Source organism: Staurois parvus, unplaced genomic scaffold (genome assembly GCF_062004578.1).
Source record: "Staurois parvus isolate SC_StPar_1 unplaced genomic scaffold, SC_StPar_1.0 ptg000548l, whole genome shotgun sequence".
NCBI classification, from domain to species: Eukaryota; Metazoa; Chordata; class Amphibia; order Anura; family Ranidae; genus Staurois; species Staurois parvus.
The window spans coordinates 11579706-11605982 of record NW_028318344.1 but is presented as its reverse complement, the minus strand read 5'-3'; the positions used below and the strand labels follow the sequence as shown (position 1 = coordinate 11605982).

General features: G+C 43.7%; 1 protein-coding gene across 3 annotated transcripts in view; it reads left to right on the top strand.

Moving 5' to 3' along the window:
• The window catches only part of LOC149451183 (serine/threonine-protein kinase BRSK2-like), a 425864-nt gene that overhangs the window by 337345 nt on the left and 62242 nt on the right, over window positions 1–26277 (top strand). For all 3 annotated transcript variants that reach the window (XM_089691016.1, XM_089691015.1, XM_089691017.1), the window contains one exon: window positions 19467–19631. In XM_089691016.1, coding sequence (XP_089547142.1) covers window positions 19467–19631 — 165 coding nt within the window. The remainder of the gene's footprint in view (window positions 1–19466; window positions 19632–26277) is intronic.

The following is a 26277-nucleotide window of genomic DNA, read 5'->3' as shown; positions in this document are numbered from 1 at the left end:
GACAAGGCTAATTTTATTATGCAGAATACATCATAGTTGTAAATCATCCAGTAAATCTTGCCAAGACTCTGGGAGGGAACACCTTTTATTGTAAATCAAGTCATTTTCTAAAAATGAATAAGTTCCATCTTGGAGTTTATATGGAGGAATAGAGGCTGCTAGCGCAAGTAACAACTGAGTGCCAGAAATAGTCCTGATCATTATAATGGTTTAATCTAATAATCTATGATGGGAAAAACAAATATTAAAAAATATTAAAAGCTGTTTCCTAAAGCAGCCTTTTATTACAGTATAGACACGGTGGTTACACAGCATTAAACTAATTAGATAATAGTAATTTAGAAAGTAAATGCTTAATTAAGTCCATACGTCCCCTTGGCACCCTGACACTGGCAATTTTAGGGGTTTGGCACTATGGATTCTCAGGAGACCATGATAAATTGTGGCCAAGCAAACAGCTGCCTAACCTCAGCCATGTTAACCTTTTCAGTGCTGTACATAAAAATGGTCTTTTTACAGTGCAGATGTTTAAAAGTAGATGTAAACCCATTAAACCTCACTAAAATCTCATACACAGTAAAGTTTTAACATGATAATGTTATTTCAAAAATAATTTTCAATATATTTAAATCAGTATCTTTCATTACAGTGATATCTGATGGTCCTCACATTAATGCCCTTGTTAAGGATTTTCCTGTTATAGGGTGGCAACACTCTGTCTAGGTCTCCCAATTGTGCTTCAGCTTTGTCCCCCTGCCATACAGATTTCCAATGGAGACAGGAAGCAGCTGTTGCAAAACACATTACTTAGGCATGGTCCACTATTGTCAAAATCAGAAAAAAAAGAAACCTTTATCTTTGATGAAGCCTGGTATGGATGTCAAGGGGGACACTATGCGCCCTCCCAAAAAAAATTCATACTGGACCCTTATTCAAGCATGCAGCCTGGCAGACCAAAAAAAGGAGTCCTGCTTCTCCTCCTCCTGAACCATACCAGGCCACATGACCTCAAAATGGGGGGGGGGTTACCTTGCCTGGGAAGACCCATGGAAAAGCACCTTGCCCGAATGTTGATGAGGACAAGGGCCTCTTCACCACAAACCTAGGCTTCTACTGGTTCGCACAAAAGAAAAGTAAACAGTAAATACACTTACATGACACCCACTGAAAGAAAAAAAAATTATACCGACGGACATGTCCGATCTCACTGCTAACTCACGGACATGACATCTTCCTGGGCCTTGATGCTAAAAGAAAGCAAAGGAACAGGGTCTCCATGGTGACATCATTGACCAAATATGCCAATGTGGCCATATTTGGTCAATGATGTCAAACAATCATCACCCTTTTTTTAATGGCCAGATATTCCCAGCCAGTAAATAAAAGCAGTTGGGTGAGGTCAATGGCTACTACAGACATAGTGGGAGTCGGCACCAGCTGCTTCCTTAGCAACCACTGTCAGATAAAAAAGCTGTCATATATAACATAGTAGCGATAGAAATAATGCTACTATACTGTATATAATGTTCTACATCCTCAACACAGGCTAAAAGTCCAGCGTTTAGACAAACACCTGAACCTTGAGCTCATGCCTACTGCTAACAGTAACCCATTCTGATTTTATGTATTTGCACAAATAAATATTTAACATGGTTTATGACATAAACAAAGAAACCAGGGCTGCCAACCACACATTGACTACATTTGAGTATCAGTCATGCTTAAAAATATTACAAAAATCAAAAAGAATATTTGGTGGAATCTTACCAAACACTTGGTGCTCTCTTGAATAGAGTGTGATGCTGCCCTAAAGTGTGATATTGCCTTGTCACACAAAGTAGTCACCTGTTAATATTTGAAGCCATTGCTAAAGTCTTATATGATAGATCATACACAGTTCAGCAAAATTCACAGCTCACTAAAATCTATTTTGACTGTGTACATATATAATGTAATGTAAATTGTATCTTTTATTGTTAAAACATGTTTTGGAATATAAGAGATCATTAACCATGTTAATGAAATGGGATTTAACACAGAATGTGTAAATACATTTTAATTTAATTAATGCAGAATAACACAGCATCCCCAGAGAAAGCCAGTAAGAGGATTTCCATCTTCTTTATGTTTTCTATAATCATTATCTTATGTCCATATTACTTTTTACTTTGTATTACACAGCGTAAAAGATTTTAGAAGTAATTATTAGCAAAGCATTTCCATAAACCTCAGAATGTATTATTCCAGAGCAGGGACTAAAGTAAATCTATTCCTGTATCACAAAGGTCACACTCCATTCCCAAACTAACAAACTTTACAGTTATTATACACTCACCAGCCACAGTATTACATACACCTTGCTAGTACTGGGTTGGACCCCTTTTGCCTTCAGAACTGCCTTAATTCTTCGTGGCATAGATTCAAAAAGGTGTTGGAAACATTCCTCAGATATTTTGGTCCATATTGACATGACAGCATCATGCAGTTGCTGCAGATTTGTCGGCTGTACATCCATGATAGGAATCTCCCGTTCCACCACATCCCAATAGTGCTCTATTGGATTGAGATCTGGTGACTGTGGAGACCATTGGAATACAGTGAACTCATTGTCATGTTCAAGAAACCAGTTTGAGATGATTTGAGCTTTATGACATGGTGCATTATCCTGCTGGAAGTAGCCATCGGAAGATGGGTACACTGTAGTCATAAAGGGATGGACATGGCCAGCAACAATACTTAGGTAGGCCGTGGCATTTAAAAGATGCTCAATTGGTATCAAGGGGCCCAAAGTGTGCCAAGAAATTATCCCCCACACCATTACACCACCACCACCAGCCTGAACTGTTGATACAAGGCAGGATGGATCCATGCTTTCATATTGTTTATGCCAAATTCTGACCCTACCATCTGAATGTTGCAGCTGAAATTGAGACTCTTCAGACCAGGCAATGTTTTTCCAATCTTCTATTGTTCAATTGTGGAGAGAGCCTGGGAGAATTGTAGCCTCCATTGTCTGCTCTTAGCTGACAGAAGTGGCACCCGGTGTGGTCTTCTGCTGCTAAAGCCTATCTGCTTCTAGGTTTAACGTGTGGTGCATTCAGAGATAGTATTCTGCATACCTTGGTTGTAACAAGTGGTTATTTGAGTTACTGTCTACCTTTCTATCATCTCGAAGCAGTCTGCCCATTCTCCTCTGACCTCTGGCATCAACAAGGGATTTTCCTCCACATAACTGCCACTCACTGGATATTTTCTCTTTTTTTGACCATTCTCTGTAAACACTAGAGATGGTTGTGTGTGAAAATCCCAGTAGTTCAGCAATTTTTGAAATACACAGACAAGTCTGTCTGGCACCAACAACCATGCCAGGTTCAAAGTCACTTAAATCCCCTTTCTTCCCCATTCTGATGCTCGATTTGAAATTTAGCAAGTCATCACATTACAGCACATTAACATTTCTCCATAAACTTCTGTCATGACTTGGGTATCTTTAGATAAAAACAAATGGTGCAGCTTTGAACAAATTTGAATAATTCCATGATTATAGGTGTAGGCCATTCCAGTACCTTATGAATCCTGGCTGGAAGGATGTTGATAAGGAAGTTGCTAAGAGAAGCCTAGCTGTTACTGTTCATCTTTACCATCATATGTGTTTTCTCTTCTCTGATGCAGTATCTTTAAAGCTCAGCATTTGGGAGCTCACTCCTGTGATGGTGAGGGTGAACAATAATAGCTAGGAATCTCTTATCAACATCCTTAGCAACATTCCAGGAGTTTTCCAGTTAGGCTTCATGAGGCATGTAAATGGCTTACATCTAAATCAAGGGCATTATTCAACTTTGGTCAAAGCTGTAAACTTGTTTTTATCTACAAACACCACTTATTTGTATAGGCAATTTTTCGGTAAAGGTAAATTAACCCTTTAGGGCCCTTTCACACGGGTGGACCAATCGGGTCCACCTATCTGTTTTTCAGGTAGACCTGACTGGACCACACATTGTTCTCTCTGGGGAGGTGGATGTAAACGGATATCCGCCTACATAATCAGCTAAAAACAGACAGATGGGGAACCATCTAGCGAATGGGTCTTCACACTATGGCCCTCCAGCTGTTAATGTACTACAAGTCCCACCATGCCTCTGGGAGTCTTGCCTGTGGATGCCAGAGTCTTAGGCCTCATGGGACTTGCAGTTCCTCAACACCTGGAGGACCATAGTTTGGAGACCCCTGATCTAGCGGATCGGATGATATTCGGGCGGTCTGTTTACATCCGAACCTCCCCATAGAGAACAGAGGGCTGTGTCCGTGTCTGCTCTGCACAAGTAGAGTTGACACGGACCTGTCATCCGCCTGCTCAGCGGGATTCAGTATACAGATCATCTGTTGAGCAGGCAGATCTGCTTTGCAGAGTCCACGTGCTTGAAAGGATTTTATAGCTTTCCAATGTTTTCGATATGCATACACACTTGGATGTAAATAATTTTATTAGTGTATGTTAAAGTGGTTGTAAAGGCTCAAGGTTTTTTACCTTCATGCATTCAATGCATGAAGGTAAAAGACCTTCTCTGTGCAACATCCCTCTTCCCAGCACCCTCTAATACTCACCTAAGCTCCTTCTTGATCCAGCCTGGAGTCTCAGCTATCCCAGGACTGCCTCTCCTCATTGGCTGAGACAGCAGTGGGAGCCATTTGCTCCTGCTGCTGTCAATCACAGCCAGTGAGCCAATGAGAAGAGAGAAGGGGCAGGGCCAGACCGTGGCTCCATGTGTGAATGGACCCAACAGGATGGAGGGGCCAGGAGCAAAGGTGCAGGACCCGAGAAGAGGAGGATCAGGGCTGCTCTGTGCAAAACCACTTTACACAGCAAGTAAATATAGACATGTTTGTTATTTTAATAAAAAAAATATTAAGCATTTAGTATCGCTTTAATGTTTTAAAAGCTTATTTTCTATGCAGTTTTTAATTCTGTATTTATATGTGGCATCCGTAGTTAGACTTTACATACAAATGCTCTGCTTCAGGCTTTGTATTTGCTACCTAATGATTGTGCTTTTCAACTCTGCTAACAATGCAAGTCTATGAGCTGTTCAACTCATTGAAAACAATGTACTTTCCAAGTAGCAGAGCAACTGTTAAAGCTGCATTCCATGCAGATATTAAGAAAGCATCAATTAATGCAGAGGTGTATTTATTATAAAATAATAAAATATATTTTAAATACAACTAGTGTAAGTACTATAATTAAACTTACTGAGCTCACAGTGTGCATGAAAGGGCTGACACCAGAGGCCAATCAAATATACTGACAAGAAACCTACTGGGAGGAGAAAAGAGCAAAGGGCTAAGCTCAGCTGCCTCCTTTTGTCCCTCACCATCCAATCATAGGCTTGGGGCAGGGAAATGACCAAGTTGTGTTGCATAACTGAAGCAGAGAAAAGTCAGGTCATCTACCTGTCTGTAAAGTGTGGTGGGGTTGTGTTCATCTTAGGACTGGAAGAATGGAATACAATCTTCTGGCAGGTAAAACACTTCTTAGATATGTACAGTATTTCAGCATTGTATTTTGTCGTTTAGCTAGAGTTCAGATTTACTAATCAGAGGCATAGATATTCGATTGAGCCACTATGATCTCTTTCTGGTGACTTATCTACAAATGTCTATATTTCATTAAAAAATTAGAATTTATATAAGACACATCAAAATGATTTGACATTCAGCCTGCAGGTAGACTATCTTGGTGATTTTAAAGGAAGCCTGTGCTGAGGAAGTATGAAATCACCTATTGCTGACCCCCTATTGTGAGAAAACCGCTTCCATGGCTGATAATCAATTGGTATATACAGTGGCTAAATGGTTAGCACTTCCGCCTGGCAGTACTAGGGTTGTTGGTTCAAATCCCAGCCATAGCACTACCTGTCTGGAGTTTGCATGTTCTCCCTGTGCCTGCGTAGGTTTCCTTCCACACTCAAAAGACATGCTTGTAGGTGAATTGGATCCTGTCTAAATTGGCCCTAGTATGTGTATGTATGAATGTGAGTTAGGGACCTTAGATTGTACGCCCCTTGAGGGTTAGGGACTGATGTGAATGTACAATATATACAGTTGTGTTCAAAATAATAGCAGTGTGGTGAATAAAGCTCAAAATCCTTCTAATAGCTTTTATTTCCATACACACAAATGCATTGGGAACACTACACATTCTATTCCAAATCAAAACATGAAGAAAAATATATCACATTTGTGTTGTTCCTCTAAAAAAATTGAAGAAAAGTGAATATTAGACTGTTCAAAAAAATAGCAGTGTTTGTATTCTTCTTTACAAACTCAAACATTCACTATATAAACTGAAAAATGTTTGACGATTTTGCTTTCCTTTGAAACACTTAATTAATATTTAGTTGTATAAGCACTGTTTCTGAGAACTGCTGTACATCTGTGTTGCATGGAGTCAACCAACTTCTGGCACCTGTGAACAGGTATTCCAGCCCAGGATGATTGGACTACATTCCACAGTTCTTCTCTATTTCTTGGTTTTGCCTCAGAAACTGCATTTTAGATTTCACCCCACAAGTTTTTTATTGGATTAAGATCTGTGGATTGGGCTGGCCACTCCATAACTTCAATCTTGTTGGTCTGGAACCAAGATGTTGCACATTTACTGGTGTGTTTGGGGTCGTTGTCTTGTTGGAACACCCATTTCAAGGGCATTTCCTCTGCAGCATAAGGCAGCATGACCTCTTCAAGTATTCTTATGTATTCAAACTGATCCATGATCCCTGGTATGTGATAAATAGGCGCAACACCGTAGTATGAGAAACATCCCCATATCATGATGCTTGTGCAAGCATGCTTCACTGTCTTCACAGTGTATTGTGGCTTGAATTCAGTGTTTGGGGGTCGTCTGACAAACTGTCTCCAGCCACTAGACCCAAAATGAACAATCTTACTTTCATCAGTCCACAAAATGTTGTGCCATTTCTCTTTAGGCCAGTCAATGTGCTCTTTGGCAAATTGTAAACTCTTCAGCATGTCTTTTTTTCAACAGTGGGACTTTGCGGGGGCTTCTTGCAGATAGCTTGGCTTCACATAGGCATCTTCTAATTGTAACAGTACTCACAGGGAACTTTACACCTTCTTTGATCTTCCTGGAGCTGATTGTTGGCTGAGTCCTTGCCATTTTGGCTATTCTTCTGTCCATTCGAATGGTAGTTTTTCGCTTTCTTCCACGTCTTTCAGATTTTGGTTGCCATTTTAAAGCATTTGTGATCATTTTAGCTGAGCAGCCTATCATTTTCTGCACTTCTTTATATGTTTTCCCCTCTCCAATCAACTTTTTAATCAAGGTACGCTGTTCTTCTGAACAATGTCTGGAACAACCCATTTTCCTCAGAATTTCAGAGAGAAATGCACTGTAACCAGCATGTACAACATTTGATGCCTTCCTTCCTTAAATAAGGGCAATAATTGCCACCTGTTTTTCAAAGAATGAATGACCTCACTAATAGAACTCCACACTGCTATTATTTTGAACATGCCCCTTTCATTTAGTCATTCAATTACACAGAATCAGCAGCATGCATGTCATGACTGTTGGGTCTGTTGGATTTCTATTACTCTACTACACCTGCTAGTAAATTATTTGTCATGTAGAAATATAATTTCTACCAAAAACAGTGATTGATCAGGTTAGTGATGTCTGACTGCTATTATTTTGAACACAACTGTATGTAAAGCGCTGCGCAAATTGACGGTGCTATATAAGTACCTGAAATAAATAAATATAATTTTTTAGCTCACCAACCTGGAGCTAGAGTAAGTGTAGACTGAGACAACTGACTTCATTCTGGCTCCCTTGTATCGCATGCTTGTTCTAGGTCAGTGGCTCAAGGTAATAACGCTGGAGACTACTATTTTCATAAAGAGGTCAGCAATAGTCGCCTATATATTCTTCTTAGCATAGGTTTCCTTTAAGTTCTTGGTTGGAAATCCCCTTCTTTAATAAAAATCAGGACTTTTATTTTCATGTTCCTTTGATGCTTGTACGCATAGGTGATTCTTTGGGGTATAATTAGATTTGTGCTGTGTCTGGAATACTTCAAAATACCTTTCAGGTTAAAAAAAAAAACAAATAATGCTGACCTAATTTATGTCTGTAAAACAGCACAAGAATATTTATAGGAACAATAGAGCTTTGTGTGAAATCGGCTCAGGAACGTTCCCAATCTGAAAACGTTAAGTGACCATATTGAGCTCTAGGTTTGCCTTCTGATTTAAGGACTGACTCATACAGCTGGAATAAATGGCTCATTCTTGCCACCTTGTTTTATCACTTTCCAATAACGTTCTCATTTGTTTCTCCGAAAGTTATTGCTACAATAAACACACGATGAGGTGTGTAATTATTAGGGAACGGAGCATTTTGTAGCACTGAGCGGTATGACTTGCAGTGCAATCAAGCTGTGTAATTATTGGTCAATAATCACTGACCTTAGAGGTTAAGGCTGATAGGCTGTTCATATTGGTCAGCTTTCCCAGACCATCATTGTCTATGAAAGAGTTAATAAAGATTACAGGCACCACTTTTCTGTTGTCAGTAGATGCTGTTAATAACGTTCCATTTTTCTAATGCTGAAAGGCCGGAGAGCATTGCTGTGAGTTACATATAACTGTCCTTTAAGTGTGCAAACCTTTCACTAAACAAAGAAGCAAAGCCAAAGTCATTGATGCCAAGAAAAAATGGTATAATACTCTATATTTTGCATTCTGCTGTTTAACTCTGTATACTTCATTTAAGCTAACTGTAGCATGAAAGTGCAAATGGGGGACATTCCTCACGGCTCGTTTTCCCAAAACGCGTTAGACTATCCCATATAGGTGTCGCCCTTACGGATTACCTGTTCTGTTTTTAACCTTTTTGGTTTTGTGATTATATTTCTACTATTTTTCAATAAATACGTGGTGTACCACGTTAATGCACGATGGGATTGCGCCCTTGTTTGTTTTTGTTCACCATTACCTAGATTTCCCGATCTCTGAAGGGCTGCACCTCAACGTTTTGGCATTCAGAATTTTCTTTAGTCTGCATGAAGTATTGAGCGCTGGTTTCGTTTTGTTCTTTTAAATGGGGACATACCCTACCTATCCTGGGGCATTGGTTTTCACCTTGACAGTGTTTGACTTCACTAAGGCTACATGGTTTTGTAGAGCCCTCTGGTTTCCTCTACCTCAGTGTAACGGTAAATGCTAGGTGCAATAACTAAAAAAAGTCATATACACGCATACAAACAACATGTAGTCATGCAGGTACGTTTTAATCCGTATTTAAACCATTACATATTCTATGCATGTGAAAGACCATCTACCAAATGAACACCTGCCCTGTCACATCATAGCATTTACCCGACACTCCAAGAAATAACAGAATCCAACTGCAATATTCTTGCACTGTCAAAATCTCCACTTTTATGTTCACACGACACACAGGAGGATATATCTTATAGTCATCACAATCTGCATAATAACACACACCAATAATAATGTGAGCATTACAGCATGAAATAGACACATCATTTGACAGTGTCACAGCATAGAATTAATACATTACCAAAGCTATGTGTCAGGGCTCCCAGGTATGACCAGAGGTGTGTGACTGATGCAGGGAAACGCAGACTTCAGATATGTGATAAACAATACAATTTATTAACACTAACAATACAAACATAAACGCAGTGCAATACTAAACATAATACAGTGCAAACAAACCAAACCAATCACCCACAGATAACAGTATATACAAGCAAGCGTCGTCAGGCAGGCCGGGTCAATATCAATAGGGCAGGTAGGTACAGGGGGAGCAAGCAGAGAATGGTCGGGGTCACAGGCCAGGTTCAGCAGGTAGCAAGCAGCGTAGTACAGAGGGTCAAGCAGAGAGATGGTCAGGGTCACAAGCCAGGGATCAGGACAGGTAGCAGAGAATCAGACAGGAACAGAGAGCAGGAACAGGATACAGGGCCAAGAGAAACACAACACCAAGGCAGAGTCTGTGGGTCTGGCCATCCCTTAAATACCCCAGCATCATCAGTTACAGGTGTTAGCTGGCTGCAAAGTTGAGTCTCTGATTGCAGGGAACACCCGCTGGCCAGCCCTGGTACTGCAGATCAAAAGGCAGGTGAGTCCCACCATTGCTGGCCAGTCCATTCCTAACAGTACCCCCCCCTCAAGGAGCGGCCTCAGGACGCTCCAAACAGTCCTAGCTGGGCAAAATGTTCCACCGCCCGGGTCTGGCAACTGGCGGGATATCAAAGACTGGCACACCGGGCAGGACTCCGGGCAGCGGCACACTGGGCTGGACTCCGGGCAGAGGCACATCGAGCAGAGGCACACCGGGCAGAGGCACACCGGGCAGGACTCCGGGCAGAGGCACATCGGGCAGGACTCCGGGCAGAGGCACATCGGGCAGGACTCCGGGCAGAGGCACATCGGGCAGGACTCCGGGCAGAGGCACATCGGGCAGGACTCCGGGCAGAGGCACATCGGGCAGGATTCCGGGCAGAGGCACATCGGGCAGGACTCCAGGCAGAGGCACATCGGATTACCAGGCGAAGCAGCAGGCAGCGGGCCACCAGGCGGAGCAGCAGGCACCAGGCCCCCGGGCGGATCAGCAGGCACCGGGCCCCCGGGCGGGGCTACAGGCACCGGGCCCCCGGGCGGGGCTACAGGCACCGGGCCCCCGGGCGGAGCAGCAGGCACCGGGCCCCCGGGCGGGGCTACAGGCACCGGGCCCCCGGGCGGGGCAGCAGGCACCGGGCCCCCGGGCGGGGCAGCAGGCACCGGGCCCCCGGGCGGGGCAGCAGGCACCGGGCCCCCGGGCGGGGCGGCAGGCACCGGGCCCCCGGGCGGGGCGACAGGCACCGGGCCCCCGGGCGGAGCAGCAGGCACCGGGCCCCCGGGCGGAGCAGCAGGCACCGGGCCCCCGGGCGGAGCAGCAGGCACCGGGCCCCCGGGCGGAGCAGCAGGCACCGGGCCCCCGGGCGGAGCAGCAGGCACCGGGCCCCCGGGCGGGGCGACAGGCATCGGGCCCCCAGGCGGGGCGACAGGCATCGGGCCCCCAGGCGGGGCGACAGGCATCGGGCCCCCAGGAGGGGCGACAGGCATCGGGCCCCCAGGAGGGGCGACAGGCATCGTGCCCCCAGGCGGGGCGACAGGCATCGTGCCCCCAGGCGGAGCGGCGGGCGCCGGACCCCCAGGCGGAGCGACAGGTCTCGGGCCCTCAGGCGGAGCGACGGGCGCCGGACCTCCAGAAGGAGCGACAGGTCTCGGGCCCTCAGGCGGAGCGGCGGGCGCCGGACCCCCCGGCGGAGCGACAGGTCTCGGGCCCTCAGGCGGAGCGGCGGGCGCCGGACCCCCAGGCGGAGCGACAGGTCTCGGGCCCTCAGGCGGAGCGGCGGGCGCCGGACCCCCAGGAGGAGCGACAGGTCTCGGGCCCTCAGGCGGAGCGGCGGGCGCCGGACCCCCAGATGGAGCGACAGGTCTCGGGCCCTCAGGCGGAGCGGCGGGCGCCGGACCCCCAGGTGGAGCGACAGGTCTCGGGCCCTCAGGCGGAGCGGCGGGCGCCGGACCCCCAGGAGGAGCGACAGGTCTCGGGCCCCCAGGCGGAGCGGCGGGCACCGAGACACCAGGCACGACAGTGGGCTCCGAGTCAACTGGTATGACCGCAGGCACTGGGTCAGACATTGGATGGTCTGGCTGGACAGTGGGCATCGGGTCACCAGGCATCAGGTCATTTGGCTCGACAGCGGGCACCGCGTCATCTGGCAAGGCAGTGGGCTCCGAGTCAACTGGTATGACCGCGGGCACTGGGTCAGACATTGGATCGTCTGACCGGACAGCGGGCATCGGGTCACCAGGCATCAGGTCATTTGGCTCGACCGCGGGCACCGCGTCATCTGGCAAGGCCGTGGGCTCCGAGTCAACTGGCATGACCGCGGGCACCGGGGCAGACATTGAATCGTCTGGCTGGACAGCGGGCATCGGGTCACCAGGCATCAGGTCATTTGGCTCGACCGCGGGCACCGCGTCATCTGGCAAGGCAGTGGGCTCCGAGTCAACTGGTATGACCGCGGGCACTGGGTCAGACATTGGATCGTCTGACTGGACAGCGGGCATCGGGTCACCAGGCATCAAGTCATTTGGCTCGACAGCGAGCACCGCGTCATCTGGCAAGGCAGTGGGCTCCGAGTCAACTGGCATGACCGCGGGCACCGGGGCAGACATTGAATCGTCTGGCTGGACAGCGGGCATCGGGTCACCAGGCATCAGGTCATTTGGCTCGACAGCGGGCACCGCGTCATCTGGCAAGGCAGTGGTCTCCGAGTCAACAGGCACGACAGTGGGCACCGGGTCATCAGGTACCGGATTGTCTGGCTCGACAGCGGGCATCGGGTCATCAGGTATGACAGCGGACACTAGGTCACCAGGCATCAGGTCATTTGGCTTGCCAGCGGGCACTGCGTCATCTGGCAAGGCAGTGGGCACCGAGTCACCAGGTACGACAGCGGGCTCTGAGTCAATTGGCACGACAGCGGGCACCGGATCAGGTACCGGATCATCTGGATCAACAGCGGGCATCGAGTCAACTGGCCTAATAGGATCGTCAGGCTGGATCAGTTCATCATGCTGGGTAGAGGCATTAGGCCGAGTAGAGGCTTCAGGCCGAGTAGAGGCATCAGGCCGAGTACAGGCATCAGGCCGAGTACAGGCATCAGGCCGAGTACAGGCATCAGGCCGAGTACAGGCATCAGGCCGAGTACAGGCATCAGGCCGAGTAGAGGCTTCAGGCCGCGTAGAGGCTTCAGGCCGCGTAGAGGCTTCAGGCCGAGTAGAGGCTTCAGGCCGAGTAGAGGCATCAGGCAGAGTACGGGCATCAGGCCGAGTAGGGGCTTCAGGCCGAGGAGAGGCTTCAGGCCGAGGAGAGGCTTCAGGCCGAGGAGAGGCTTCAGGCTGAACCACGGAAGGCAGGCTCACCGGTTTGGATACTGGCAGGATGGTATTGGTTGGAAAGAATTTTCGCTTTTTTCTGGTTTTAACTACTGGAGCACTGCAAGTAAACGCAGGTCTGCAAACGAATGGAGCAGCTGGAGACAGAGAAGAACTGGAGGATGGAACAGGAGAGGGAGCAGTTGCTACAGAGGGCTTTTTTACAGGATTAAAGGCAGGATAGGTGCAGCGAGTGGGAATAGGGTACTGACATGCGGTAGATAGCCAAGTATACTGGGCTGTAACTGGAGGAGCTGGTGGGAATACAGGAGTAGAGTTAGAAGCAGGACTGGGTCTTTGTAAGCTGACTGAGGCTGGGTGCAACAAGTCTGTCCATGTCTGCAGTAGGGGTTGAACAAAGCTGAGCTTACACAAAGCCTGTCTGGTCAATGACTGCACTGCGTTTATACAATCTCGCAGTGTCAGTGGTGAACATGTGGAATAACGCTCCAGAAAGTAACCCACATCATCCTCTAATAACCACACCAGGGACTCTACCTGGTCTGCACTAAATGGTGGCAAAAATTCATCCCTGCATTCGGGGGAACCAGATGAAACCAACTCTGCACAAACCTCAATCAATGGCTGCACCTCAGAGAACACTGTGCCCTGATCTACTAGAACATGAGCGAGCCGTATACATTCTAGCAATTCATCCCGGGTATACTCCTTCAGAGTTTGATAAGCATACTCCCTGTCATCAAACACTAGCAGATATAAATACTCAACCTCATCAAGATCCATCCTTCCCATCAACAAGCCAAGATGGCTTCCCTGTGCAGCCACTTCTGGTCAGGATTGGCCTTGGTGTAATGTCAGGGCTCCCAGGTATGACCAGAGGTGTGTGACTGATGCAGGGAAACGCAGACTTCAGATATGTGATAAACAATACAATTTATTAACACTAACAATACAAACATAAACGCAGTGCAATACTAAACATAATACAGTGCAAACAAACCAAACCAATCACCCACAGATAACAGTATATACAAGCAAGCGTCGTCAGGCAGGCCGGGTCAATATCAATAGGGCAGGTAGGTACAGGGGGAGCAAGCAGAGAATGGTCGGGGTCACAGGCCAGGTTCAGCAGGTAGCAAGCAGCGTAGTACAGAGGGTCAAGCAGAGAGATGGTCAGGGTCACAAGCCAGGGATCAGGACAGGTAGCAGAGCATCAGACAGGAACAGAGAGCAGGAACAGGATACAGGGCCAAGAGAAACACAACACCAAGGCAGAGTCTGTGGGTCTGGCCATCCCTTAAATACCCCAGCATCATCAGTTACAGGTGTTAGCTGGCTGCAAAGTTGAGTCTCTGATTGCAGGGAACACCCGCTGGCCAGCCCTGGTACTGCAGATCAAAAGGCAGGTGAGTCCCACCATTGCTGGCCAGTCCATTCCTAACACTATGTTAGAAGCTGGAAGGAATAAATCCCATTGGAACCATACTGCCCAGGGGGTCAAGGGGAAGCCGTAAGCGCAACCAATTGATGAGCCCATATAGCCTTGGCAAAAATCCAAGCGTCAGAGTGTTCCCTCACATGGAATGGCTTACATTAATTGATCTCGCTTGGACCTCTGGATTTTTAAACCATTTTTCTGGAAGCTTTCCAATAGTGGGTAGGCACCACACCCACCACAGGAGGAGCTAGCAGAAGGGTTCCGTGAGGATAACAGAGTCATGTTCAACCACCATATTGATCCCACATCGTTATCTGAAAATTCACATTTTTGCTTCTTATCTACCCTAAACATCTTCTCATCTACCCCAAACTTCTTCTCATCTACCCTAAACTTAAAGATTTCTAACTTCTCAAGCAAGTAGACATCTTTAAACAGGTTTTTATTTTCTAATGTGACATACGAGATGTCATAAACACGTTCAATTTCCATAAACAAATTTTTATCTTGCTCTAAGCAGAATGTCTTGGGACTCTGTTCCTTTGGCTTAGACAAATGACATCAGTCATCTCTCATGCTCCTGTCATTTGGACAATGATGCTTTATTGTAAAAATTACCCAAGAAACAAAGGGTTCAAGGCCAACACATTTCATAGGCATTACACCCAGTATTCTGAGAGCACGTAATCCCGAGCCTGAGAATTTTTAGACCAGGGATCCCTGTTTCTACCCATCAGGGTCCTAATTTATTTTATTTTAATTATCTTATTTATTTCAGGTATTACAACAATTTACACAGCACTTTCCATTTATTGTACATTCACATTAGTCCCTTCCTTCAAGGAGCTTAAAATCTAATGTCCCTACTGCACATTCCTACATTCACATACTTGGGCCAATTTAGACAGGAAACAATTAACCTACCAGCATGTGGGAGGAAACTAGTGTATCTGGCAGAAGCCCATGAAAGCACAGGGAAAACATTCCAATGCCATGTATGTCAAGGTTGGAATTTGAACAATTGACCTTGGTGCTGCAAACTCTATTTAATTTAATTAGTGCACAAACCTGGTGCACTGATTAACAAACACCTCTAACCATAGAGAATGATTTTATGTGACCTGGCACAAATAAAATAGAACCTGTAGGAATAGAAATTTGAGCACTGCCACTGGTGACTTGTATTAAAGGATGCAGGCAGTCGATGAAGCCTGAAATGTACAAACTCAAACCCTGTATGCTCTAGGTTAGAAAATCACCAGATATGGAAGATAGGAGCAGAATAGCCACATAGCCTGCTCCTTTTACAAATGCAGCAGTAATGGCAACTTCCACATAGTTAACCAAAAAGTTTCCTTGAAATGTCAGGAGACATTATGTTAATGTTATTGTTACCCGTGAATGAGTATGGGGTACATGGTACCGAGACAAGTTAACTCTTCAGGCAGTAGAACGTGTGTATTTGGTAATGAAGGAGTGGAACTATGGGAAAGAGGAGCAGCTGTGAGTGGAAGCAGTGGAGGCCAGGACACGGAAGTTCTGTAGAAGCGATGGACTGGTAGGTATGATTTGTCCTTCCGAGCAGTCGGGCCCTGCTGTGGAACAGAACTGGTCCTAGGGAACTGGCCTGGAACCACAATGCGTAAGGCCTTACAATGTGTACGGAAACTTTCCTCTTAGCTTATGAGTTGAAGATGGTAAAGAGTTATGCACTGTAAAAGGGGGAGAGATGGCGCTCTAAGCCATCACTCTGTAGCCATTGACAGGACAGGAGTCAGTGGCAGGTGGAAAGACCTTGTCTTTCCGATATGGGCCTTTAAGGCTCACTCACACTACAGCAAAAAAATTTAAATGGGTGCACCAAACCGAATGGTTCAGTATATATATTGTATTGGTGGTTTATAAGAAGGGATATTAAAGTGTTACTAAACCCACAAAAGTAAAATAAGTCTATATATGCAGTAAAGCATGCTTATTATGCTCACTTTGGAACCTAATGGGTTAATCCTCTGCATTGTGTAAAAACGCTGTTTGATCCTGACTTCTCTGATCCTCCCCTTCTTCCTCCTCTTATCTCTTGATAAGACATTTGTGTGGAGTCACTCTGCACATGCTCAATTTGGTGTGTATTGCTAGAGAGGTGAGAGTGCATGTGATCAGCACAGGGTCAATAAGCACTGTCCAGACAGAGGTCAGGGATTCTGCATCCTCCTAGAGCAGAAAACTCACCTTTACCATGTACTCTGCTGGACACTGATAGAAGTCACAAGACTGCTCTAATGTCTGATGAGAAAAGGTATTTAGCAGTTTATATTTACTAAAATAATTGCACTTCCGTGTTCTGTGTACTATGGGAGATCGGATTTTATGAATGCAGGGTCCTGGGTTTAGTAACACTTTAAGGTGTAGTGACTCACACACTACTGCAGGGATGGGACTATTGCTTCCTATTTTCCATTGCTTCTCCAGGCAGAGGGGCAATTCAGCCAAGGATAGAAAACTATGAGTAAAGCATTACGCCTTGCTTTGTTGCTTTGCACTGTGGTCTTCCTCCCTTTTAAGACTTTTCATGTCATGTATAGCCATGCAAGTCATAAGGAAAAGGGGGAACTATGGGTGTGGGATGAAAGGCAGACTGCAAAATATATCAAATGACAGACAGTCTGGAAAATGATCACAAATCATTTGAAAAAATATCACTTGGCCCTAAAATTTAAAGAAGCTCTCTCAGCTCTCTCTATCCTCATTGGCTGAGACACAGTAATGGGAGCCATTGGCCCCTGCTATTGTCAGTCACAGCCAGTGAGGAGGGAACAGGGAGCCATGCTCTGTGTGCCTTATTGACACACAGAGCCAGTTCAGGAATGAGCATGCACAAGTGCCCCCATAGCAAGTTGCTTGCTATGGGGCACCCGTGGGGGAGGGGGAGCAAGGAATGCTGACGGGTACCTCAGAAGAGGAGGATTGGGGCTGCTCTGTGCAAAACCACTGCACAGAGCAGGTAAGTATGAAATATGTTATTTTAATTTAAAAAAATGAACATTTACAACCAATTTAAGGCTGCCCTTTCTTGCTCTATTTTGGTAGAGCTTGCATCTGCAGAATATAGGCAGCTGCCCAGTCTTACCAGAAGAATCCCTGCTCTCTGCACAGCATTGCTAAGTAAACCTCATATTATTACGTAGAAAAAGGTTTAGTAATTTTATGTTGCTTTTGTAGTTTTGTGGAGCTATTAGAGAACTGATTTAATAACTGCATACAGTAATAATCATGAACTGTACATATGGACTTGATGAAAGAACAAAATTTGCATGCAGAATGCAAATGAGAATTTACATATCCATCAGAGTTGGGTCTGATTATTATTACACTCTTGAGTCTGAGGCTGCAATGTGTTGCTAGATTACTGCATCAGCTGTATGCCATTGGGGAAGATAGCTTTTTTTGCTTTGCCTTTGGCAAAAAAATTCAAATGTACATTCTGTAAGGTGGGAGTTTTTACCATATCCCTGTGTGATATATTGCTATTTGACTGATGGCATGAACAAATTGAAGAAATTCTTACTTTAGATTTTACTGTGTATATCATGATGCGGTTCACATAACGTGACTTTTTTGCTTCAGTGTATGGTCATATTTTTATAAATGTAGTCGTCTTCTCTACATTGGTTGATTGGCTTATTTTGAGGACCTACTGTATACAGACATTTATTTGCGTCAGAACTGCTTTTCTCCCTACACAAATAAGTGGGAATATAAAAACAGACCAAAGGTTAGAAAAGGTCAAAAGGAACTCCATAGGAGCAATATAAAGAGGTGTTGGTGAGCACTGGGAAATAATCAGGAACATGTCAAAGGCTCTCTTTTGACATCTGTATGTTCATGGCTCAAAGTAATTTAGAATGAAAAGTGTGTACATGCAATGAAATCTGCCTAAAGAAAGGTTGCGGTTCTCATAGGTCTTATAGAACCCCTATCAGGTTTTTACTGTAGTCTGTGACCAAGTGAGAAAAAAACCTCTGTAAGGGTGTAAGTGTCTGTGTCTTTCTGCCCCAGTGACATATGCTCATCTCATTTCCTGACATACTATCATAGATAAAGGTAGACAGGTACATTTTAATTCAGCAGCATCATAGACAAGAGTAATAATTTGTGAAAACTATTTTACTTAAAAAAAAAAGTTTTGGTTGTAGTTGAGCAAATATGTTTGGTGAACCTGCCAATTTGTGAGGTTGTCACATATTTGCTTAGACAATAGGATGGTGGACAGATTGGGACTTCATCTAAAATATCTACATGAATGATATGTTCAATTTAATTTCCACATTTGTTTGATTTAGCCATGCCTTTATTACATCTTTTACATATGTATGAGTTTGTGTAAGTCATCACAAAAGCCCATTATAAAAGATAGAAGGGTTGCCATTGCTGACCTAGTCGTGTGTAGTCTCAATACTCTTTGAGTCACTGATTCACAACATGCATGGTCACTGAAGGCAAAATGAAGTCAAAACTTTTAATGCATGCCTATGCCAAGTTAATGACTGAAAGTATTAAAGTTAGAGGCAGCCAATTGTTTTTTTCAGAAGGACAGGTCATCAGTGGCAGCTTACTTATAGAAAAAATCTGCACTGTGCAAATTATGTAGGCTACCATTTCTGACTGTACCTTCTGGAAATGCTGGTTGCCTGGCCTGCTCTGTCTGTTGATTTAATGGTCTTCATATTTTAGGTCCCTGTCTCAGAACTAGCATGCAGGTCAGTTGTTTGGAATTCTTTTTTTTTACTTTACTAGCTGCATGCTTGTTTCAGATCAGGACTGAAAAAGCACTAGAGCCAAAGGATGACAAGAAATTAACATTTGTTTTTTTTAGCAACAACAGTCATTTTATTTATTTTAGTACAAGTTTCTCTTTAAAGTTTTTCATTGTTGATATATTTGAAATCTTATTAAGCATACATTTTGTATAATGCACCCGAAATCGGTTGTCACCTGCCTTGAACCTTATGACTAACTAATATTTTGTACACAGGGGTGGCAAAAATGAACCTGAGCCTGAACAACCCACTCCCCGAAAAGTGTCCATCAGAAGGATTCACTCAGTAAGTGAGTTTGACCCAGATGTCCTGGACAGCATGCATTCGCTGGGCTGCTTCAGGGATAAAACCAAACTCAAACAGGAACTTCAGAATGAAGAGTAAGTATTCCTGGGGGAAAGCACAATGTTGCAGATAGGAATGATGAGCTAAAGTAATATAACAAGCGTGAAAATAGGAAATATTTATAAGCATCTGAAATAAAAAGATTCATTTATATTCCACCAAAAACTACTTAGCTCCAGGAAGGATTATCATGGATAGGGGACAGGCAAGGATCTCAGGGGCATGTGGAATCACTCACTGGAAATTCTCATTACTTTTAATTAGCATTGAATCCTCAAAAATGCATCCACATCTAAGTAGTCAGTTTAATTTGGACAAACATCTGCAGTGGTTATGGCACTCTTGACATGAGTCAGTGTTTGTATTTTGTCCCAGGCAGTCATGGTGGCAAGACATATTCAACTTGCCTTATGGTCTCCTAGCCCCCTCCTACTACAGACACTGAAATCAAAATTTATTAAGCAGAATAAATGACTTGCATCTGTTGTAAAAAGCACTGTCATCATCTTTGGGCAGAGCTTAGCTCCGGTGGGAGGGGGTTAGTAAAGGACAGTCAGAATGTCTTACAGGCATGAAAACACAGAAATTATTCATTTTAAAGGGTGGCCACACAGTATATAAGTCATGAGACGTGTTAAACTGAGATTTAGGCTTCAGAAGGTATTAGAGAACTAAACCACCTGCCATTTTCTTATCATTTATAGTATTCTTTTAAAACTCAAGGTGCACAAGAACATATGTGTGAATTGTGGCCAGTAGATTTCCCTTCTGGAGCATCCAAATATTAAAGGCAAATTCCAACTTTTGCAAAAATAATACATGCACCCATATATGTTACTAAAAGATGTGTATTTATTTATTTATTTTTTTAAATTAGGACCTGCAAAGTATGGCAACTGTAATCAGTGGATCACAGGTGCCATTTTCAGGCTCCTGCAGACTATTCCTCCAGCCACAGTTCCTTACTGAGATACAGAACATCAGTCATTGGGTTGAAGGAAATATCAATAGACTGCAAATGCAGTGATGCCACCGCACTTGTAATGTGTTGAAAAGTAGGAGTTCCACTACCGCAGTAGCAGATAGGATTCCTATATTTACAGATACCTGTGAATGAATGATGCAGCGGTGAGGGGGAAGCATGCACAGGCACACTGAATTTCCAAACTTGCTGAGAAAGATGGACGTATCTTTTTAGGAAGCCAGGGACTGACTAAGCCTAGTAGGCTACAACTACAACTAAAGTATTAGTTTTAGGTGGTCTCGCTCTTCAAGAATCAGTGCTTTAAAGCACTAGGGCTGGATGCGGCCTTTTTGTTTGCCTTTTGCCCTTGGGACACTATTTCATTCACTGGCACCAACGAAGGGGCACAATTCCTTTCAATGACACCAACAATGGGGTACAGTTCCTCCCAATGACACCAACAATGGAGCCCAATGACACCAATGATGGGGCAAAATTTCTACCCAATGGCGCCAACAATGGGGCATAATTCTTTCCAATGATACCAGTGATCAGGCACAATGCCTCCCAATGTGACCAATGGTGGGGCACAATTCCTATCAATTTCACCAATGATGGGGCAAAATTCCTCTCAATGACACCAATGATGGGGCACAATTCCTCTCACTGACACCAAAGATGGGGCATTGTTTACTCCAACTGATGCAGGAACATTTTCTACTTTTGATGGCCACAGTCCAGCCCCCCTAAAGTCTGAAGAACAATAAAATGGCCCCTTGTTTGGAAAGTTTGGAGACCCCTGTTCTAAAGGCTTTAGGCTCCAGGAAAACTGCTTGGACTTAAAAGGCATACATTCAGATGTTGTTAATTGTAGAAATGAGAACAATGTGTATCATATTAACAGGAAAGTACCAAATATGGTCACTGTTCCTTTTTCGTTCCTTGACTCTGCTCACTTGGATAGATGTTTACATGCACATAAACAAAAATTATACATATTTTAATTTGTATGAGTACAAAATGCTTTGTTGCCTCTGTAAAAGGCAGAGAAATCCTTTTAAAACTCATAATCTGCAGGCATGTTGTAAACAGGTGTATTTTGTCTTCCATCCAGTAGATGGTACTGTGTCATTGTAGACTCTGTAGGTGTCTCCAGGTAAGCAGCTGTCCGGTTTGATGCTGCCATCTTATGTGGGGCATCCTTTTACATAGGAGTGCCTTGCTGTGTTTGGCGCACTTTCTGTGAATGGCTATCTCAAGGACAAGACCCTGTTGGTTAGGGTGAAAAATAGTAGAGGAAGAAGTTCCTGAGTGAGGAGGGACAGTGTAGGGACACCGTTATTTAACATCCTCATTCCAGTTTCTGGAGCAGCTTCAGCAGTTCCCTGTTCTTCACTAAAGAGCCACTTTAGGTATCCAGTCAGCCACCTCTCCAACAAAAGCCATCCTTGGTAAAATGGGCCGTGCCTGGAAAAGTGCATTATTTCTGATATTGTGTGAGAAATCACTGTATTTCTGTGTTATTGCTGGATAGTCTGCTGTTACAAATCAGTGACTGAATGAAATCTGCAACTATGACATTAAAAGAAAAGTATGGATAAAGCTTTGTTTGTCTTACTTCTTTTCTGGGTCACAGGAGTGTATGTATTTCTGTACTCCTGAGACCCAGATTCAGCTGACAATGGGCTAAAGTCTACGTCACAGAGCTGGTCCAGGCTCTGCAGGGATCCCGACAATAATGTAGGGATTCACTTAGATACCTGGCTGGCAGCTGGCTTAGCCCCTCAGCCCACTGCTGAGAGCCTGACCTAGCCAATCCTTTGCCCTTCACAGCCCAGCACTCCAGTGAGTGCTGGGGGGGCAGAGCAGAGAGCTGGAGACTAACAGTAGCAGCTTTCTGCTCAGAGCGGACTAGGAACTGAGCAATGAACAGTCATATGATCGCTCAATTCCTGGTCTTAAAGCCAGTGGTAGACAGATGCAGCATTGAACCAATGTGTATAATCCCACACTTCTCCTTTAGATTGATGCAGGGAGAGGCTATACTCTTTTTTGGAACTAAAAGAAGAGTTTTGTCTTTACCTGCAGATATTTAAGTGACATGGAGCCATAGGATTATTTGCTATACATGCCATGAAGCTTTTTGATAATATAGAGCTAAAATTGGGGGATTTTAAAGGTGCAAAAGTACAACAGAGAATATGTATTAAAAAGATTTTTACAACTTTTATTTGTCACTATAAAATTATAAATTGATACAATACTGTTGAAATAATGATGAAAACTTGGCTGTGTTACTGCGGTTAGGAGAAGTATAATTTCCCTACATGTTTCGTCCAACAAGGGCTTCCTCAGGGGAGAAGTATTTCAACCGTAGTGCAGTCTACAATATATGAAAAAAATGTACATCAAAATAAAATTACAACATAGATCGATCATTTTAGTACAAATGTTATACTGTTCAAAATTGCAGAGATAATGTAATGGTAATGTGGTCTGTAGTCTTGTCATCTGTCACCTTTGTCCTTCATTTGATAGGAAACACGATGAATTCCAATTTTTTCACAAAAAATGCTTATGCAGATAAGGAAAATCTGTAGATAAAAAGCTGTGCAGCTGTGACTAAAGTTGACAAATGCCCTCGCTATAGGTGTAATTCATTTACATACTTCATGAAGTCTGACTGGATTACTTCTAGAATGTTTCCAAGGATGTTGCTAAGAAAAGCCTAGTGTTACTGTTCATCTTTACCTTCACAGGAGTGATCTCTAAAACCCTGGTCTAAGAGCTACTGCATCATGGGAAAAAAAGCACATGTGTGGGGAGGGGGTGTAAAGCTCACAACTGTGATGACCAAGGTGAACAGTGCCATCAGTCTTCTGTTAGTAATGTCCTTAGCGACGTCCAAGAGGTATTCTAGTCAGGCTTCATGAGGTACTTAAATGGCCTACACCTATAGCAAGGCCATTATTCAACATTATACATTTGTAAACCTATTACAAGATCATTTTATGGTACAGTTCATATAGGCCCCAACTAGAAGGATGTTCTGCTGGACTGGTTAAACCATGCGGAACTAATAATAATGTCCATATAAGGGAACATCTGGGTAGCAGCGACCCTAACATGATTCAATTTAATGTAAACTGTAAATAACAAACACATACTGGAAAGATTAAAATTTTATAAGAGCAATTTTTCCAAGGCTGAGGGCTGCTCTCTAAGATTTGACCTAGATTTACCTTAGAGAGGCCCTGTTGTCGTTAAAGAACACAGAACAGAAATGGGAATGCTTCAAATCAACTGTATGCAAACACAATGCACATTTTTTTCCAATGGACAAAAAGTTTAAAAGGCAAGTTACAAGAAATATAGCAGAATATGTAAAAAAGGTAATCAAGGCAACAAAAATGGAATACAATCGATAGGTTGCAAAAGAGATTAGGACAAACCCCCCAAAATTCTTCAAATATATTAAAAGTAAAAAGTTCAGGTCTGAGAATTTACTTGATAATTTGGTTGGTTACTGGGGACATAGAGCAAATGTATGAAATACCTTCAGCTCTGTGTATTTAAAGGAAAATGGGGAAGCTCAAATCCTATTTGGAGATGGTACTGGCATAGCCCCAAGTGATCCACAATGGCTCAAAATTGTTCCAGAAATATCTAGAGAAAATAAAGGTGAATATAGCACCTGAACCAGATTGCTTACACCCAAGGGTCCTCAAGGAGCTGAGCTCTTTTATATCTAAACCATTGTTTTTAACTTTTAGAGACTCTTTAATGACTGTCATGGTACCACTGGTTTGGCATAGGGCCAATGTGGTGCCTAAATTTATAGAGGGATCAGAGTCTTTACCAAGGTACTACAGACCAGTTAGTTTGAATAAATGATGTAGCGCTACTCAAATAATAAACAAAAAACATATCATAAGCACATATAAATACATATTTCATAAGCATATATAAATAAATGTGATAAATATAAAGTGACAAAGGGTGAAAATATTATAAACGTGACCTGATCCACATGGGATCCAAAATGAAAATACTATTAGTGTCTAAACTGAAGTCCACTATAGGATCAAAAGTGATAGCAACAGCTGAAGTGTATATACCAATACTCTCACTGAGTATGGTGTATAAGTGAATTGATCCTAAATAGGATCTATGGTGATGGTGGACACTCAAACCAATACGATAGGATAGTCCAAATGGGACTAATATGTGAATACTGTCCAAAAAAGGACTAAAACAAGAAAAACGCACATATATACAGGAAAAAACTCCTTATATCAAATATGCACACTTACTACCAAAAAGAAAATACCTCCACGAAACAAATATCTACGCAAACACATATAAATTGTGTTAAAAAACAAATGAATGCCACGTGACAATGCAAATAAACACGAAAGTGAAATGACCGTGTCACGCTAAATACAAATAAACATGCAAAATAAAAAAACGCATGACATTAAAGAACTGTATAAATGTGAAAAAGTCCAAATTAGTGCTTAAACACCACGCAGACCAATTCATAGAACACTCATGCAAGTGGATAGTGGATGTGCGTGACCACAGAAGGATATCCACAGATAGCTGAAATGCCTGCTCACCTCCTTGCTTCAACCCACAAGAGTCAAAACACCTGTAGGATCACCAAACTGGATCCTCCATGTACAAGATTCCTCTGTCACTGCACACCTCTCCCTGCAGCAATCTCCCCATCAGGAATATGCGTAATGGTGGCAAAATCCTCTGCAGGTATACAGGTGTGGTATTAGCCAATATCTCCACCAATGGTAGCATGCAGGGGAGGACTGACCATTTGGAAACTCGGGTCAGTAGGGGGCCCCATGAGATGCCCCTGATACCTTTTTCATAGGCTTTTTTGAGTTTGGGCAAGGACACAGGGGCCCCATGATCCCCTATTGCCCGGGGGCTCCATGAGTTGTCAGTCCGCCCCTAGTAGCCTGAACATTCCAAGCCATGAATTGTACTTTATTCTGATGCCTTCTTGAAAGGCCAACACTGGAGCTGCAGCAGAGGCTTAGGGGTTGGATTAACCGCTGGCTTTTCCAAAAACGTGGTCCCAGGACTAGAGATTTCCCTCCACCCAGGTCACTACGAAATCTCCAGGCTCCAAATCCCAAACAGAGTTTTATAGACAGGAAGACACTTGAGAGTTTAAAAAAAGACTATATAGAAGAGTGTTTGCTAGAAAATAATATTTTAAGCATTAGTTAGCATGGATTCATTAAAGACTGCAGTTTCCAAACAAATATGATTTCTTTTTAATGAGGATGTAAGCAAAAGCTTAAACAAGCTGTGGATGTAGCATACTTGGATTTTGCCAAAGTGTTTGACACAGTTCCCCACATAAATTAATGATTCATACTAGTCTAAAGTTATTACTGTGTACCCCAAAGTTCAGTGTTGGGACCCTTACTTTTTAACATATTTATAAATCATATAAGGCTTGGGATTAAAAGTTCTATTTCAGTTTTTGCAGATGACACCAAGCTATGCAGTGGAAAAACGTCCTTACAGGATGTCTCCAACTTACAATCCAACCTCAAAGCACTATTTAATTGGTTGACTATGTGGGAAATGAAGCTTGATGTTCATAAAAGTAAAGTTATGCACTTGGGGGCTAAAATCATGCCTATATCATGCATGCTAGGAGAAGTCAATGGTGGACGTGGATCCGGATG